The following is an 18,679-nucleotide window of genomic DNA, read 5'->3' on the forward strand; positions in this document are numbered from 1 at the left end:
CCAACCCTGACTGGGCATCGCAAGGGTTAAGTGAATTCCCCCACTTTACAGATGAGGAAACTGAGGCGTGGGGGGCGGGGGTTAAGTGACTTCTCCAATGTCACACACTTGTGACTCCACAGGGGGTGGGTTCACAAAGCCAGGGTGCCCACCACAGCCACCTACTTGGAACAGCACCATGAAGACGAAGGCTGGGAAGCTGGGCTCGATCACACACATATTATCTTAGGGGAACAGAGACCAACCCAAGTGCGTTCTGCACAGAGCACTAAGGGGACAGAAGGGATCCCAAACCCTATTCCAAATGGCACCCTGGAAGAGGTGTGGGATGCTGGACCAAGAGAAGACAAGACTCGACTGGCCTCTGGGGTCTGCTGGGTTCTCATGGTTAACACGGAGCTGGCTTCGTCTGTGTGGCCCCACAGGCCCAGCCGGTCCAGCGGGCAGACGCTCAGCTCAGTTTATGGATGAACCTACCAGTCAAAGCTGAAGACAGAACAGTAGGAAGGTGTGAGCTCCCTGGCACTGGAGGTGTGCAAACAGAAGGTGCAGGTTCCCACGTAGAAAATGCTGTAAGGGGAACCTGAGGCATCACTCACACGCTGGGTTTCCTCCAGCCCTGAGATTCTAGAAGTGCACGTACGCTCTGAGCCTGCCTTCCTCCGAGCAGCCCTGCCTCTCCCCAGCTCTGGCAGCCCCCGGCTCTGTGCCCAGTGAGGAGCACACAGCAGGAGCCTAGTAAATCCTCACTGGATGTTTTTGCAGAAGTTACCGTGGATAAAAGATCAGTTTTAGTAACATTTATAATTAAAAAAAAAAAAAAAGACATTCTCTTCACGACGTCAGAAGTTGAGAAGCATCTGCCAGTCAAAAGCAGCAAGGACAATGGAAAAAGACAGAACAGAATATTTACAAACTGTGCGGGGCTCCCAGCTAGATACTGTCAATGTCCAGCTAAGTGACCCCTCAAAATTACCCCGTCTTACAGGTGAGGAAGATGAGACTCAGGGAGGGTAAGCTGGCTGCCCAAGACGACAGTGACTCCTCCCTTTGTTGCCATGTCCCTGGGCACACAGTAGGCATCCTTAGATGCCTGCTGTGTGCTCCAACAATGACAGACCGCCCCGCCCAAGGACCACAACTCCAGGGGGCAGCGTCAGGGACCTGCTCTTGGAACAACGCCAGCTGCAGCCTCATTTCCAGACCCTTCCCCGGCCCTGGAAGGGTCAGCCGCGTACCGAAGAAGGTTCTAACGGAGACACGGCCCCAGCCCACAAGACGGACATGCAATCATTTCTTCAACATTTCCTGCTCCGGGCGCCTGGGTGGATCAGTCGGTTGAGCTCAGGTCATGATCTCACAGTCGTGGGTTCGAGCCCCACATCGGGCTCTGTGCGGACAGCTGGGAGCCTGGAGCCTGCTTCCGATTCTATGTGTCCCTTTCTCTCTGTGCCCTCCTCTCCTCCCCGCCCCGCTCACACTCAGTCTCTCTCTCTCAAAAATAAATAAACGTTAAAAAAAAATAAAAAATAAAATAAAATAAAGGTTTCCTGCTCTTTCCCCCAAGAATAAACAGAGCGAACACACACACATACTCTGACATTCACACCAGCTGGAGTGGAACCCCGTTGGCCCAGCGGCTTGGGGTCAAAGCCAGGGCCTCAGATGTGGAGATTTGCCTGACTTTACCGCTGCTGGAGAACCACTAATGACCCCAGCACCACCCGCCTTGCTGTAATTAAACTGCCAGGGGGACACTGCTGGGGACGCGGCCAGGGCCCAAGGGTATTGGCCTCGGTGCCGTGATCAGAGCCAGGATCTGTCCCCTGTGGGTAGAGGACCCCGGCTGGCTTCTCGGCCTACGTAAGAGCACGGGCCTTGTTTCCCGTAGTGACAGCGAAAGCTGACTCAGGTCTCCACCCCGGGGTCTTCCGTGACCCGCATTTTTAAAGGTAGACACCCCAACAATCCTCTTGTCGGCGGGTAGAGGCGCTGAGGCCCTGAGAAGGGGCCTGATTGGTCCAACATCACAGCTAGTGGGAGGCAGAGCCGGATTCCCTCTCAGAACCCCCCAGCTCGCCACGACCACCAGCCCCCGAGGCCACTGCTCACGCCCTCCGCTTCCTCCTGTGCGTCTCATTCCTTACACCCCCTTCAGCAGAATCAGAGAATCCTCCACTCGAGTCCTGGCAGTCAACGCCACGTAGCCAGTCGATGGCCAGAACCAGATCAGCGAGGCCCAGATCTGCCAAATATCCTCTGGACAACACCACAGATGGTGTGTGTGCACGCGCGTGTGCCTGCCTGTGGCTGCGGTGTGTGTTTTAATAGCCACGACGCAAAGAAACAAAATACGGTCTGGTATTTCTTTATCCTGCGCCTGGCTGGAGGCAGCACTGGTCTGAGCTGGGACGCCACTCAGCTGGAGACAGGGCAGGCCGAGGATTTATTCAGAAGCGCTCTGTGTTACTTTCTACCCGTATGAGGAGAGCTGGTTCTCCGGAGATCTGAGCTCGGTGCTCTGGCCACGTGCACGGTGGGGATTCCGGTGGAAATGAATTACGCAGGCAGCTCTGGTCTCTGCCGGGGTGAGGGCGGCCGGACAGAAAGCAGGAGGCCGTGGGGGAGCACCAGGCAAAGCGGAAGTCCCTTTGACGCTCAAGGAAGGCCTCGGGCGTGCACAGTTTACACAGAGCCAGTATCTGGCTCTCACTTCACCAGTTCAAAGAGCCCTGCGAAGGGGGCGGGTTTCTTCCCATTGTTCGGACGGGGAAGCTGAGGCTCAGAAAGGCAAGAAAGAAGAGAAAGGAACTCCTGGTGAGCTACTTGTGTGTTCACAAGGCCCCGTGCCGGGCGTGACCTAACACGAGGCGTGGTGTGGAGGGAGGACCAGGGAACGGGGACCCCAATGCAAACTGCTGCCCCTTCACTGCTCCTGGCTGTGCAACCTCAGCCCAGCCGCCTAACCCCTCTGAGCCTTAGAGGCTTCACCTGAAAGCCCCGATGAAAGTACTTCCTGTCCAGGGCTGTCTGCGGTGCTCAGCACGTGCTGCCGGCTTCCTGCACCAGCCTGCTGCCCTTGACTCTGGGAGCGAAGGGCCATTCTCCCAGGGGCCAACGGAAGCAGCTCACCCACGCGCACAAGGACGGGATGGACAGCGACAGCAACAGGTGCAGGTGACGGGGCCGAGAAACGCCAGGACAAAGGGCGAAGAGCTGCGTGCCCTGGCACAGAGCTGACGGGTGACAGCCACACCCCCCTGTCCACGGGTTCGAGGACCGGCTGCATTTCCCCGGCTCAGAAGCGGACACCCAGGACAGGAGGCCTCCCATGGGCCCAAACCCACCAGTGCCAGTGGGTGCACCATGCCAGCCCGCGAGGGGCTCGGAGCCCCTGGGAAACTACCAAAGACACATCTGGAGGTTAGACCTCCAGCGGTTTAAATCCATTTGCATTTGGAAGATACTCGGCATCTTATTTTAAAGGCAAATCTGTGCCTACTCTACTGTTTCTGCTTAAAACCCAAGGACAAAAAAACCCTCGATACGCTTGCCCGGGCCAAGGCTCAAGCATGTGTGGACCAGGGTGACGGTCACACTTTGGAAAGCACCCTCTGTGCCCTGGATCCTGTGCAGAAGCCGGGCAGATGCCCAGGGCTCACAGGAGGGCACCTGAAGCTCATCCAGTCCAGGCCTCACCGGTGTCCTCTCTCCAGGGCCCCCCAGTAGACCTCCAGCTGACTCTCATCCCTCCCAAGATGGGGATCTCACTACCTCCTCGCACAACCCGTTCCAATTTAAGGTGGCTGTGGTAGAACACACTTCCCCCGAGTGTTCCCCTACCGGCTCCCCCTTTCCATCCCACACAGAGCACCCGGCTCCGGTATCCACGGGACAAGTGAGAGGGACAACAGGTTCAGTCTTTTGTTCCAATCCCTGCCTGTGACATCGGGCCTTTCTATTTGGCTTCCTTACCGGCCATGTGAACACAGTCTGCCTGGGACTGAGCCCGCCCTCTTCCAAAACAAACCCACTCCTCCCCCATGTCCACCCATCAGCCCAGCCTCAAAGCCAGAGAGTCGGCTCAGTGCCCCTCCCGCCTCCCCCAGGATAACACGCCGACCAAGATACTCTCCTCACCAGGCCGCCTGTGTGCCCGGCCCTGCGCACACAGCAAACCCACAACGGGGAGTTTCTCCCACTTTACAGATGAGAAAACTGAGGTTCAGAGAGGTCATACGAGCTGACGAAGTCACACGGCTACCAAGAGTGAGAGGCAGGATGTCAAGCCCGGGTCTGGATGAAACCCAGTGAAACTGTCACGGCCAGTCTAGCAGCACGGCCCGTCCTTTCTGCCACCTTGATGCCCCTTATCCTGCCCTTCGGGGACCCTCCCCCCAGCCTCTGCTCAGCTTAGCACTCGCCACCATGCCTCCAGCCTTGCCCACCCCCTGCCCCCTCCGGCCTGAGTTCGCCCACACAGCAGACCAGCTGCCGGCTCCAGGACGACGTGGGAGCCCTGGCTGAGACCCCTGCACCCCAGGCAGGCTTCTCTCTTGCCATCCCTGCCCCCCCCACCTCTGCTCCAGTTACACCGCCCCCCTGGCTGTGTCCGGGCTGCCAACACGCCCTCTGGCCACACAGATACCCAGTGGCAGAGCCAGGCTCTGAATCCGGATCCTTCCATTTCTCAAGATCTGACCTCCCACAGCTGGGACCACTTGCTAGAGCTGGGGACACATGTCTTCCAGACTCCTGCCGCGCCCCTGCACTCATCCCGGGAGGGAGGGTGACTCACTCTGGTGCACCTGGAAGGAGGGCCGGCACGAGGACCCCAGCCCCTCCTCGCCCCCCCGCTCGGCATCGCCTGCCAGAGTCCAGAGACAGGCAGGTTCCCCAGACCATTTCTGGGGTTCGCTGTTAGGACGCCCATTTGCCGAGACACCCAAGCCACGTCCTCCAGTAGCCACGACGCAGTGCTAGAAGAGACGTTCTGCTTCCCTATGCTGCCTCCTTGTCTGGGTGAGCCCCTGGGCGCCCTGTAAGGACATCGTAAAGGATGAGGAGGGGAGGGGGTGAATGGAAAGGGACGGGGTGGGGATGCTGCTTCGAAGAAAAGGAAAGAAAGAAGGGCTCGGAGACCCCCAGGCCCCACAGACTAGGTGATCACACAGACCCTCCCCCGGGTTACACTAATTAAGGGCATGGCCCCTCCTCCAATTCTGCCGCCTGTTCATTCGGGCCTCAGAATCTTCTGCTAAGAAGCACCACCCTTTCTGGGGCTCCTGGCACCCCTCCCTCTCTGTGGCCTCGGCCTGGCCCTCCCCCCCGCCGCCTCCGCCTGCACCTATCCCCTCCCTGCAATATACTGAGAATGAGCTTCTCGAATCCCAAGGGCAGCCGAACTGGCTGTGTTTCCAGGGCCCAGCCTGCCTGGCTCCCTCTGGACGCTGCTCCGGCTTCTCGGTAAACACATTCTCCTGCAGAGACTCTCAAGTCGGAGGGCCCCAGGGACCCCAGCCCGGGGCCTCGGCCCTGGGGCAATAACGCAAAGATGCTCCTGTTTGAGCAAACAGGCCTTCTCGGGACAGATTCTGCTTAAGGCCAGGAGAATCTAATCAAGGGTGGGATCGGGGCTGTGTGTGCCCCGGGAGGGGAGGGGAGGGCAGGGCAGGGCAGGAGGGAGTGGGTGCACGGAGCAGGCAGCAGGGAGGTGCTCAGTGGAGTCGCCGTGCCTCAAGTGGCAGCATCCCTGATGGATTTCTGTTGCTCAATCCAATGATCTGAGATGACGGAGGCTTCTCTTAGCTCTGGTCAATGTGGCCCAACCGTCCATGGCCGGGACAATGCCTTGAGCAGGCAGGGACTCTGGAGGGGGACGAGGGGGCAGAAGAAGGGCCACGCTGTGGTCACCATTCTGCCATTTGCCTTGTAGCCTCAGGTAAGTCACCTCCCTCGCTGAGCCTCTGTTTGCTCATCTGTAAAACAGGGTGACCACAGCAACCCTTGCACGGTGGCAACATGGGACCCAAGGGAACAGGGGACACAAACCCACTCTGGAAGGAGAGAGGGCTTGGCAAAAATGGGAGGCTTTATCCTTCACAGCCACTGACTACAGAAGTGTTACTAACAGCAAGCAGCCCTGTGCTGTGCTGGGCACACCGTACCCCATTCTCAGGACAGGGAGGCTTTCTGTGCCCTCCGAGGGAGGAGGCTGAATAAAGCCCAGCAAGGTTAAGACATTCACCCGGGGTCACACAGCTGCCACGCAGCAAAGCTGGAATTCCAATCTGGGTCTGACTCCCAACTCTGGCCCTCCCAGGACCAGCTCACACGGCTTTTAGAAATCATTTCCCCCTTTTCTAGGGTCTGAGTCTCCAGGACTGAACCTGGGCCCCGGCACGTGGCCCTGAGCCAGGGCTGGGTGCGGTTCAGATCACGTCATTAGCCCAGACACCCGTCAGACGTAACTCCCTTCGGCTGATTCTCCTCCCCTCTGTCATCAAACTCTGCATGGGAGGTGACTCAGCCAGAGTACCTGCCCTCCCTCAGAGACAATGACACCAAGGAAGTCATTGCAGTAAAAGTGGGGGCTGGGGGAATACCTGACCCAGAGAGGGCTTCTGGAAAGCTTCCTTCGTTCTTCAAACGAATCTCCCCTGAGCTCCTGCAACGTGCCAGGCCCTGCGCCCAGCGCCAAGGAGGGAAGTGTGAACAGGAGGGGTCCTGGGCATGGATGCAGGCAGGTGTGCGCCCGCCTAGTGCTGTCCTGTGACCTTCACTCAGGAAAACCAGCCCTTATTCCCTACTGACAGGTGGGAACACTGAGGCCTGGGGGGCTCCGGGCCCACTCCTCCATCAGGCAGTTGGCTGACGGCAGAATCCAGGACCCTTCCGCACCCCCGGGAGGACTGTGCATGCAGCTGGGGTTCCCCACAGGCAGAATTCATGCCTCAAGTCCAGGGGCTGGCAAAGTGCAGCCCATAAGCCAAACCCAGCCCCAGATGAAGAATGTGTTTTGTGTTTTTAACGGGTTATAAAACAAACGACCAAGAAACAATGACAACAAAGCAAAGCAAACTATGCAGGAGACGCTGTATTTTAGTCCTTCAAACCTAAGACATTCTCTATCTGGTCATTTACACAAAACGTGTGTCACCCTCGCCCTGTCCACACCTCACTTTGCAGAGGAAGACAACCGGGGGGTCAGCGCGTTAGGGGCTGGGCTGGGTCTGTGTCTTAATTCTCTTTCTGACTACGAATAAAGAGGCTGGAGACACTGGGAATGTATTGTCTCACGGTTCTGGGGGCCAGAAACCCAAAGTCAGGGCGCCAAGCAGGCTGGTTCCCTCCGGGAGGCTCCAGGGGAAACCCAGGCATTGTCCTTCTAGTTTCTGGTAGCTTCCAGAGGCCCTTGGCCTCCCCTGGCTTGTAGGCGAGTCACTCCAGGCTCTGCCTGTCTTCACACGATACCCTTGCCTGTGTCTTTGTGTGTCCCTCCTCTTCTGAGGACACCAGTCATTGGATCCAGGGCCCATTCCAGTATGACCTCATCTTAAGTAATGGCATCTGCAAAGACTCGATTTCCAAATAAGCCCATATTCGCTAAGGTTCTGGGTGGATTTGAACCAGGCGGGCAGCGAGGCCCAGCCTGGGAGTCAGAACTGCCTGTGCAGCTTCTGGCCCCCGGGACCAGACTTTTCCTGCAACGTGTCAGCTTCTGCCTGTGAGCTGCAAGGGCAGGCCCCTCACTGCTTCCCTAGGTCCACCTCCGCCTCCCACCTGCTTAGGTCCGGAAAGGAAACCACGGGGTGGCTGAGCACCCGTGATCTGCTGGGGACGCTGTCACCCGTGAGTTTGTCACCGACAGAAGCGACAAATCCCGGAGCCCTGCATATGCTGCAGACAGAGTAAAAACGAAGCGAATGCCCAGGAAGAGAAGGTGGGTGAAATGAGACGGCGTGGCCCTCCAGTGCAATACCAGCCCCCCGACAACGAACCCGTATCTGACCTGTAAAGATGCTCACGACATTCCCGGCACCAGGACTGTGTGGGTGCTCCTGGGTGCTCACTAAACACGTCGCTGAATGTTATAATCAGATATTTTAGGTGAATGGACCCTCACCTGTTTACCAAGCCTCCACTTTCTGCAGCCCGCCACATAGCCTTGGGAGGAAGGCTGCTGCTGGTGGTGGGGGCAGGGTTGGTTCTCCCTGGTGGGCTTGACGAGGGCTCCCTGGAGGAGGGGTGCAGGGATGGGCTCTGAAGAGGGTGGAGGGTATTACCTGCAGAGGGATCACTGGGGCCAAAGGCACCGAGGCGCAACCCCATGTCAGTACCCTTGACCCCAAGCACACCGGGGGACACACAGTGGGAATGGGGGGTGTCTGGTGTCCTTTTGGCTGTTCTGTGCGCACCCCCCTGCATTTGGGGTGAACCCCGGTTACACCCGATGCTCAGAAACGGAGCGGCCGGACCCTCTCTGCGCCCCCAAATACAGGCAGGCAGGAGACCTGGGCTCGGCCAATCACGAGCCTCCTGGCTGGCACATGACCTGCGTGAGCCAATCAGACGCTCCTAAACAGAAGGGGCCTTGAACTCGATCGCGGCCACGCTGGCTGGCCCCGGTCCTGCCGAAGGGCGTCGCAGGCTCCCCGCTTCCGGCTTCCCGGTCTGCCAGTAGCAAATCTGGCTTTGCAGCTCCTGCCCAGTCTCTAGGCCCCACCCAGGGCCAGGGCTCGGCCCCATTTCCGGCCATCAGAGCACCCCACCTGGCACCTAGGTGTTCACTAAGTGCTTGTGGCTCACCGGACAGCTCCGGAGATGGGCGCCACCGTCACCTGCTTTATGCCAAAAGCCCGCTGGCTGCCGCAAACCACGGCCGCGAACGCACAGCCCGCAGACCTGGCTGGCGCCGTGCGGACCAACCAGGTGGCTTCCACCACCAGGGAGCTGAGGGAAGAGAGGAGGGGGCCTGGCACGGTCCTGCCGGGGGCGGGGGGCCGGGGGCTCAGGGCCTGCCCGGCGCTGGGCTCCGACCCAACCATTTGTGGGGAAGTCAGCATCAACTGAAATACAGGCGAGAAAGGGCTTGGTCACCAGGCCGGGTACATACACGCTACAAAACGATGCGTGGACGGCAACCTCTGAGCTTAGCATGTGGCCCGCACCAGCTCTGGAGAAAGACACTGGCACATTCTGAGGTGCTGGGGGTCAGGACTCAACATATGAATGGGAGGGGGGGGCGGCGGGACACACAGTTCAGCCCGTAACAGTAACACACGTAGAGGCTCTACCATATAATATAACTCACACCCGCGTCACCAATAATAATTAGCACTCGCCTGTGCCCACCGAGTGCCAGTAACAGGCCATGCATTTCACACGCATCCTCTCTAAGCCAGGGAACGACCGAGCCAGGTGGGTTCACATCCCGCCCCGGGGCCTGCCAGACACTCCCCTCCTCCCCTGGCCATGCCCTGCATGGGAGGGACGGCGGGGCATCCCTCATTCTTCCACACACATCAGAGCCCTACTGTGTGCCAGTCCTGTGCTATCTGGCAGGTACAGTTTAGTCGGCAAGAAACACAAGTCCTTAAGAAAGTTCCTTCCAGCTGGGGAGACAGATGCCAAACAGACAAGCAGTATCGGTGAGGTGTACCTAGGGGGAGCCCAGGAAAGGCCTCCTCAAAGCAGGCCCCGGTGTGGGGCCTGGACCGTTGGGGTCGGGCCCTGGGAGAGGAAAGGACACTCTAGGAAGAGGGGTGGGGCGTGCAAAGGCACGGGGGTAGGACTGTGTCCTGTGTGTAGAGCTCTGTGGGAGAGGTGGGGCAGGGCTGTTACCCTTCCAGCCCCCACACCTCCCACGAGACCCGGGGCAGTGGCCTCACCTCAGAGAGTCTATTTTGTCACTCACAAATGGCCAACGCTAAGACCTCAGAGCCAGACTTTCTGGGTTCAAATCCCAACTCCAGCACTGCCGAGCTGGCCTCTGTGTGCACACTTCCTCCTCTGTGACTTAGGGATACAAGTCTCCAGCTCTAGGCCTGTCCTGGGGAAGCAAGACTTTGGTTAATATAGGCAAAGAACTTAGCACGAGCCTGGGACCCAGAAGGCTCTAGAAACAATGTTCATTGCTCCTGTTCTCGTTTATCTGGGGTTGTCTGGGGACAAGAGGAAGGATGCGGCAGCACTGTGTGCCCCAACGCAGAAACCGCATGGGCTGGGTCAAGGGTCCTCTTTCTCCGCCGGGTCCCTAGAGCAGCCAGCCCTCCTCAACTCTGAGCTCTTCCCCTGTTGGCCCCTCCCAGGAGACCCTGCGCCCAGGGTTAGCTTAGCCACACCCTCCCCACGATCATTAAGAGCAGGTTCAGGAGCCCCATGCTGGCCACACTCAGTTCTGTGCCTCACACGCTGTGTGTCCTGGGCACATGCATAACCTCTCTGATCTGAGCTCCCTCAGGGCAGCGCTGTCACCTGGAGAACAGGATCAGGCCAGCCCCCTCCTTGGGAGTCCCACGAGGACCCAGGCCAGCCAGGTCTGACAAGGCAGTGCTGCCCAAAGCTTAGGGGTGCTCCTCTCCAAGTGCAGCCTGTTCTCGGGGTGCTGTGAGACTCCCAAGCAGAGACTCGGAAGCTCTACACGTTCTCCTCCGCCACCTGCCCAAACGTCTGAACGTGTGGCTTTTGGTTTCCGAGCAGACGCAAGACCCTCCGCCTTTCCGCAGGAACAGAGGGCTGGGTGGCCCAGGCAGCTGCCATTTCCTGTTCGGCACACACGGGAACCCCGAGAAAAGCGTGTCCGTGCCTGTCCCCAGCAGCATCCGGGCATCTCTGAACCCACTCCAGCATCAGATCCCGCGCGGCCGTGGACTGAATGTGGGCATCTCCCCAGAACGGGTACGTGGAGGCCCTAAACCCTCAGCGGGACGGCGTTTGGAGTTGGGGCCTTCGGGAGGCAGTTAGGTCACAAGGCGGGGGGGGGGGGGGGGGGGGGGGGGGGGGGGGGCGGGGCGGGCCTTCACGAGGGACCAGCAACCTGACAAGAAGAAACAAGAGAGCTTGCTTCTCTCTCCGTCTTGTCAGCACACCGCGACAAGGTGGCCGTCTGCGAGCCGGCGAGAGAGCTCTCACTAAGAACCAAATTGGCTGGCACCTTGACTCTGGTTTCCGGCCTCCAGCACGGTGAGGAAAAACTGTTGATCAAGTCCCCCAGGCCACGGTACGTCGTTAGGGCAGCCTGAGCTGACGGAGACAGCGGGGAGCGGCATCTGTTGGGGGCAAATCCGCGTGCAGGGAGAACAGGGCCCCAGAATCAATACTTGAGGGAGCCCGGGGAGGGGGCGCGGGTGTCTGCAGCCACGGTAGGGTGGGATGGGCCACTTCCCAGGGGCGGGCTCTGATCCATGCAGCCAATCCAAGGAGCCAGCAGGCACCCAGCCGTTGCTATGGTGCCCACGGGGTCGTGGCCAATCACCTCCTTCCTGGCCGGCTCGGTTCCGGGGACCAACGGGGTCCCTCTGCCGAGCCCGGGACTGTCAGGAAGCGGCTCCTTGGATCGGACAGCGGCCAGCAGCCCGCGGCCCTCACATTACAGGCTCCTCACGGAGGGGAGAGGCAGCCCCGCGGTCCGGCCACTTCTACGGTCAGCCGCTAGATCTCCCAACAGCGGGAATCCTGCCAGTGCCACACGTGCTTCCCCAAGCCCTTCCCGCACGCCTGCTGCGCACCGGGATCCGGGCTGAGGATGTGAGATGCAGAGACGCAAGGCGGGGCCTGGCCTCCAACTGCTCGTGGCTCAGGACAAAGGGTTTGGGACCCACACGGGGGAGCGGCTGGCTCAGTCCGCTCGGGGAAACGTGTGCTGCACGTATCGACACCCGCACGACCACGTGGTCCCTATGTTTCAACACAAGGGCAGCGTCGCCTCCCTCTACAGCACCCCCACCCTATCCTGCCAGTGCTCCAAAGCACTCTCAATGTCACTGTCAGAAGACAGAATGGACCATCCCAGAGCACAGCCAGAATGGCATCGCGGAGGGCGGGTGCTGGCCGGGGCCCTTGAGAAATCAGGGTCAGCCTCCTACGTAAACAGGGAGGTTGGGTCACCTGCCCAAGGCCATCCGGGAGTCGCGTGGCAGAGCAGGATTCACGCTCAGCGCTGACTGCAAGCCTGTGTTCTAACCACCCACACAGCAGGCCACCCTCACTCTCCTCTTTGGCCCAGAGCCTGGCTCTTTGCTAATGAGACCCACAGAGCTGGGTTGGGTCCGGCTTCGGATGCCTACGCTCCGTACCCACGGGGCTTAGAGGGCCAGGAGGGGTCTGCCAGGCTCCTGCTGGGTGCTCGGTGCCTAGAACAGGTCTGGTACACAGTAGGTGCTCCATACAGGTTTGTTGAATGAATAAAAGAACTGAGCAGGAGAATTGAGCACTGGGTGCTCAAATGAAGACTGGGAAATCCTGGCAAGACGACTCCTTCCAACTACATCCCAGGTCTAGCCATTTGCAACCAGGCCAGCGGCTCCCAAGCTGGGGCCTGGCCTCAGGGCCCGTCTCCCACGCTCAGCTCCAACCAGACAGAAATTCGAGCAGCAAGTCCCTGTTATGTCTCTGGACAGTGATTCCAGATCCAGGCTGTCTGGCGGGTTATGTGGAAGAGAAGGCTAGAAGGGCCTCCTGGGAGGAGACCTTCACGGCCTCTGCTCACCTCTGGTTCCTATCACCGTGGCTGTGCCTAATACCTTCTAACAGCTGTCTGGACAGACACCCCTCTGCAATACTTGCTCGCAGCAAGAAGTCAGGACACGGCTGGCCTGAAGTCCCCCCTCTTCCAGCCAAGTTCGTAGGAGGTGCTGTCCCTGCCACCCCAATGTCCAGCTCCTGGGCCTGGGCTTGTTTGGTTCTGTGGAGGGGGGTGGGGAACAGGGAAGAGACCAGAGTCACAGAGCCACCTCTCTACCCTTAAAGGTCAGGGCTTCCATTTTTCTGGCTAAGAAACCACATCGTGTCAGGGCAGCTGGAGTCTAGCAGGCCTGGAGGGCTGACTCATCTGAACCAAACTCACAAGAGGCTAATGAATAAGCCAGGCAACTCATTTACGGTGATAACACGGACAGTGACCGGAACAGGCGCCAGGCCCCTTGTGAAGCGTCCCAGGCAGGAACAATCGCCCTGCAACGTGGGCAGGAGATGGCCACAATCTACAGACACAAAGGGATTAGCTCAGAGTCCCAACCGGGAAGAGGCAGAGCTGGGATTCAAACCCAGGTCTGCCTGACTCCCAGGCTCTGCACAGTCTTTCAGTACAGATGGTCTGACCCTGAGCCACACCCCTTCCTCCATACCAAGGGCTGGCATATTAATCAGGGAAAACAAAAGTAATGGGATGTTTACACAGAGAAAGAAATGTAATAAGGCATCGGCTCATGTGGTTATGGAGGCTGACGAGGGCAAAAGCTGCAGGGTTAGCCAGCAGCCTCAAGACTCGAGGAGAGGCCCTGTTGCAGTCTGAGTCTGAAGGCTGCCTTCTGACAGAATTCCCCCTTGCCGGAGGAAGTCAGTCTCCACTCTGTTGGGGCCATCAACTAATTAGATGAGGCCCACCCGCGTTATAAAAGGTAAACTGCTTTACTCAAAGTCTGCTGATTTCAAAGTTAATCGCATCTAAGAATGCCCTCACGGAAACACCCAGAATAACGTTTGACCACACATCTGGGCACCACAGCCCGACCAGGTTGACAAATAACATCGCCGTTGGCAAATTCTATAAAAGGCCAGAGAGTCAACAGAGTCCGTGGCCGTACGGTCTCTGTTGCAGTTACCCGGCTCGGCCGTCATCACACAAAGGCAGCCACAGACACTCTGTAAGTGAGCAGGTGTGGCTGTGTTCCAATAAAACTTTATTTACAAAAGCAGGCAGTGGGCGGGGTTTGGCCCACAGGCTGTCTCGAGACCACACGACAGGGCAGGAGCAGCACGAACTTCTGACCGTGACGCTGCATGTCTCTAACTTCGACACCACGTCTGTATTTTCATTTCTCAGCTTGCTTTCACAGTTCTTAAAAAAAACTTCCGACTTCAGCCAGGTCAAGCTCTCGCGGTCCGTGAGTTCGAGCCCCGCGTCGGGCTCTGGGCTGATGGCCTCAGAGCCTGGAGCCTGTTTCCGATTCTGTGTCTCTCTCTCTCTCTGCCCCTCCCCCGTTCATGCTCTGTCTCTCTCTGTCCCAAAAATAAATAAGCGTTGAAAAAAAAAAATTAATGTAGGGCTCAAATCAGATCATCAGCAGTCAATTAAGAGTCAATCTCAGGCCCTCATACGTGGTAAAAAAAACAACGACGAACACAAGCCTCGCGAAGATGTGTTTTCATTGAAAACTATGACGAAGGAAGGCCATTAAAGAAATCCACAACAAACGTTAAAGGAAACCCAAAAGTAAACAGGACGATAACATTAATTCCGGACCAAAGTTGGGGTGTGAACTTCCGCTCGAGCCGTGGCCGCGTGAATCGAGTTCCAACTCCACAACCAGCGGAATTTAAAGCCAAAGACCACGGGTTCAGGAAGACAAAGGCGACTCCCCTGTGTGACAGCACCCCACCACCGCCACGGGGTGCTGGGAAGAACTGGCTTTCAGTGCGAGGTAAGGACCACAGCCACAGATTCGTAGCTGTACCGAGCACTCCTAATCTCAGAGTGAGCCTACCCAAGACAGGGATCGAACGACTGAGGGAGGAGGGGGCCGGTCTCCATGGGGGCAATACTCATCCTATGGCCGGTTTCGAGCTACTAACAAGATAACGACCAGCTCACAACACTAAAAGCCGAGTAACTGGCGCTGGTAAGCTACTAGGAGCAGCTTCAGAACGTGATCGGGTGAGACCCACCTCCTGGGGTAAAATAAGTTAGGGCCATGGGGTTTCCAGGGGCTTCCGCAGAGAGGGGGACCGGGCAGAGACCGTGAATGGCCAGCTGCCAGAACGCTGGAGGACCCAGGGGTCAGACCACCACTCCCTGGTTCCTTTGTAAGCCCACCCGTCCCCAGTCTGTGCTCTGGAGGGGACTGAGCACCAAGACTGCATAGGGAGCACTGTTTTCCATCCGTTCCCCGTTTCTGAGCTCCCCTGCCCTGGTGTCGTTCCATGCTGGCTTCTGCCCAACTGCACCTGCGACTCTCTTAGGAAGATGCCCTCCGCACCCCCAAAGAGAGGGGGCAGTGCCTGGGAGTGCTGATGACCACCCCCCACCCCAGGCCCATAGCAGTAACGGCTGCCTTACCCCCACTGAGAACAATCCATCAGGATCAGCCTGAAACTACCTTCATCTGAAATCACACCCTGCCTCCCCTATGCCCCACCTAGTCTCCCCTGGGAGCACCTCCTTAATAAGTCGCTTACACTCCTGTCCCGGCTCAGGGCTTCTAGGGAAACCCCCCCACCTCAATCCCACCAAGAGCCTGGATTCTCACGACCTCAGGCCTACCTCGGAGACTTTCCAGCACCTTCCAGCCAGTGTGGTCTTGGGGTGGAGGCTGGGCCAGCTTCTACTGACACTTCTCCTGAAGCCTGCTCTCTGCTCTCTCCCCCATCCACGCCCCCCCCCACACACACACCTGGTCTCAGTCTCCCCTTCCATCCCCGCCCCCTCTGAGCCAGCCTCCAGCAGCGGCCGGTGAGTGAGCGTAAGTCGGAGGAGGTCCCCGCCCTGCCTTCCACCGGCCACACATCACCATCGGGAGGATCCGGGCCAGTGCCCAGGCCGACACACATTTTTATTTCTGCAGCAAAACATACCAAAATTCACACTAAAGGCATAAATACAGACTGTAAGTCAACTCGAGGCATCAATTTAAGTCAGGTGTTGCTGCCTAACAAGTCACACAAAAGTCTTCTGGCTTTTGGAGCTTTCGGACGTGAGATCATTGAGTGGTTTTTGTTGGGCAGTTCTGTCCTATTTCCCCGTGAAGGGGAGAGCTGGACTGGAGGCCTTGGGCGGCTTTCCCACTTCTAGATGCCAGCAAATCCCCTTCCAAATGGTTGCTCTCATGCTTGCTTCCAAGGGCGGTGCGTGCGCAACTCCGCTTCTCCACCCTCCCTCCGCTCGGATACGTGAGGCTCGGAAAATTTTGCACGTCGGAGGGCTTTGAAAGGGTCCTGCCTCATTTCCCCATTCATTCGTTGAGACCCAGCGGGACGGCAGCCGCCGAGCCTCCCCTGGGTGAGGATGAGCCGGCCGGCCCTCCTTAGGGCCCCGCTCCAGACCCCCTCTTCCTGGCTGTGGCCAATCCGTCGACAGGTTGGCCTCCGCCACGCGGCCCAGAGGCCCCTGGGCTCCGAATCCAGGCCGATGACGGACACAGTCATCGTAACAGCTAATTCGGCTGTACTTACTCTGGTTTTTACCTAATCACTTCACTTGAATGAACTCGTTAGTCCTCGGCATGCTTATGTGGTAGTGTCCGAGCCCTTTCAGGCTGTTGTAACAAAAATACCATAGACGGGGTAGCTTATAGGCAATGAACAATTCTCGCAGTTCTGGAGGGTGGGAGGTCCGAGAGGGCACCAGAAAACTCAGTGTGCGGTGCGGGCCCGTATCCTTGGCGGTCTCTTCACTAGGACATCACATGGTGCAAGAGACGAGCTCACTCTCTGGGGTCTCTTCATGAGACAAGGTTCCTAATCGTGAGGGCTCTGCCCACATGACCTCATCGCCTCCCAAAGGCCTCACCTCCTAATACACCACCTTGGGGGTCAGGATCCCACATGTGGATTCTGGAGGGACACAAACATTAAGACCATAGCAGTAGGTACAATCCTTAACTCCATTTCACACGTCTGACACCCACAGAGGCCAAGTGACGTGCCCAAGGTCACACAGATGGGAGGCGGCCCAGCCGGCATTTGCACTCCGCGGGCTCCAGAGCTTAGGGTCATCATTTTTCTAAGCTGTGCAGTCTCTGGTTACGGAAAAGTACAACAAAACCAACCGCGAGAGCGAGTCTCCCTGACATGCTTCTCTCTCCCCACCTGCTGTCCTGACTGGTGGCAACCACCATGAACAGCTTCAAGCGCATCATCCTGCCAGAAATATTGTATGAACAGCAATCCTGAAATATCCCATTTCATTAGCCTGGGTGTCCCAGATCTCCCACTACCCCGCACCTTGCCCGTGTCACCTAAAGAATCTTAGACACTGTCCCACATCCGGGTGCATCGGGCCGCCTCATGCTTTCCATCGCGGAGCCTTACCAGCCTCTGGGACAGTTCGTCTGGCCAGTCCCCTACTGATGGCCATCACGGTTACTTCGCCCTTTGGTATCACCACCAATAATACGGTGCATCTCGTGGGCCGGCGTCATGTCTCACTTATGTGAGCGTCTTTAGTAGACAATGGTCACAAGTGGGCTTCCTGAGTCCAGAATTGCCATCATTCGGAGTTCCTGCTTCCCCTGCGCCCTGGCCACCACATGCACGATCAGGCGTCTGGTCCTTGCCTATAGGACCCATGGAAACGGGACCTCGTTTTAACTCGTAACCCTCTCACCAGCGTATCTTTCCTCTTTCCTCACTCACCGCACTCCCTATCAATCCATGAAGTCAAATCTCCTGTTTGGCAAGTTTTCTTGAAATATTGCTTTGCTTAGTCATTTCCGTTCCCGTCTTCAGGGACCCCAGTTGCGAGTATGTTGGGTCTCCTCTGTCTCCTGGGTCACTTGTTTTCTCCTCCTTTATTTATATTAATCTGCCTTGCTTTTCCCAGCCCCGCCCTCCGGATCTCCCAGTGTGTCCCTGTACTTCCCGTTGGAAAAATTCCATGGTGGACTTTGGCTTTCAGGAGGCTGTATTTTTCAGTCCATCTGTCTTACGGGGCTCCGCCGTGTCGCCTCGTCTCCGGAGCTCTGGCACCCCTGCATCGCATTCTTGTTTTACAGATGCGACCGCCTCCCACGCTTCTCCCCTAACCAAGACTTTCTGCACTGCTCAAATGGTCCTCTGCCTGGTGGCAACTTTTTTCTCACGCACATTCTTCACCCCTTACTTTCTTGGCTCTTTAGAGTAATTCAACACGGAGTCGGTGCTGGGTTTTCCTGATTATTACTTGTCTTTGCATGAGGTGGGTTCTTCTGAGCCACCAATTTATACAAGATTCGTGAGCAAGACAGCCCCGAAAGCGAGACCGTTCTCATGACACAGGGCAGGGAGTGAGGGTCAGCCCTTTTGGTCTTTACTGTTTTCTGGGCAAAAGCAAAGGCATGGGCCTGCACCCCACACAGAGCCTCTCTCTCCTGCCCTGCCTCCCCAGGAGGCTGCTTCCGGAAAATATGGTTGTTCAGCCCACACTCCCCTGCTCTTCCTTTGTATAAACCAGACTTGGGGGGCGGAGGGGACTCCGTGCCAGCCAAGGCACTCATTCCTGCCGTTCCCCAGAAGGGGTGGCGGGTCTTGTGTTCCGCGTGCACCGCCCGGGGTGTGGAGAATTCTGCTTTCCTGCTCTGTGCTCTGCAGCCCTGGGTATTTGTTCTCCCTCCGGAGGCCTCCCGAACCCACCTTTGACCCTCACTGGCCCTCCCCACAAATGGGATTCCGGACGCCACGGCTGTGCCCGCGATGAACAACACCCCCACGGTTCCGCTATTGTGTCAGGATCATTTCCGGGAGGAAGAAAGGGAAACGCTGTCTT

General features: G+C 57.8%; 1 protein-coding gene across 3 annotated transcripts in view; it reads right to left on the minus strand.

The window, feature by feature from the left end:
* The window catches only part of PPP2R2C (protein phosphatase 2 regulatory subunit Bgamma), a 137,845-nt gene that overhangs the window by 84,668 nt on the left and 34,498 nt on the right, over positions 1-18,679 (minus strand). The window contains exon 1 of one of the 3 annotated variants that reach the window (XM_043573015.1): positions 17,248-17,836. The exons of the other annotated variants lie outside the window; for them this stretch is intronic. Within the exon in view, the coding sequence (XP_043428950.1) occupies positions 17,248-17,293 (46 nt within the window). The 5' untranslated portion in view covers positions 17,294-17,836. Of the gene's footprint in view, positions 1-17,247; positions 17,837-18,679 lie in introns of those variants that run through there. 3 annotated transcript variants of the gene reach the window in all.

This window comes from Prionailurus bengalensis, chromosome B1 (genome assembly GCF_016509475.1).
Source record: "Prionailurus bengalensis isolate Pbe53 chromosome B1, Fcat_Pben_1.1_paternal_pri, whole genome shotgun sequence".
NCBI classification, from domain to species: Eukaryota; Metazoa; Chordata; class Mammalia; order Carnivora; family Felidae; genus Prionailurus; species Prionailurus bengalensis.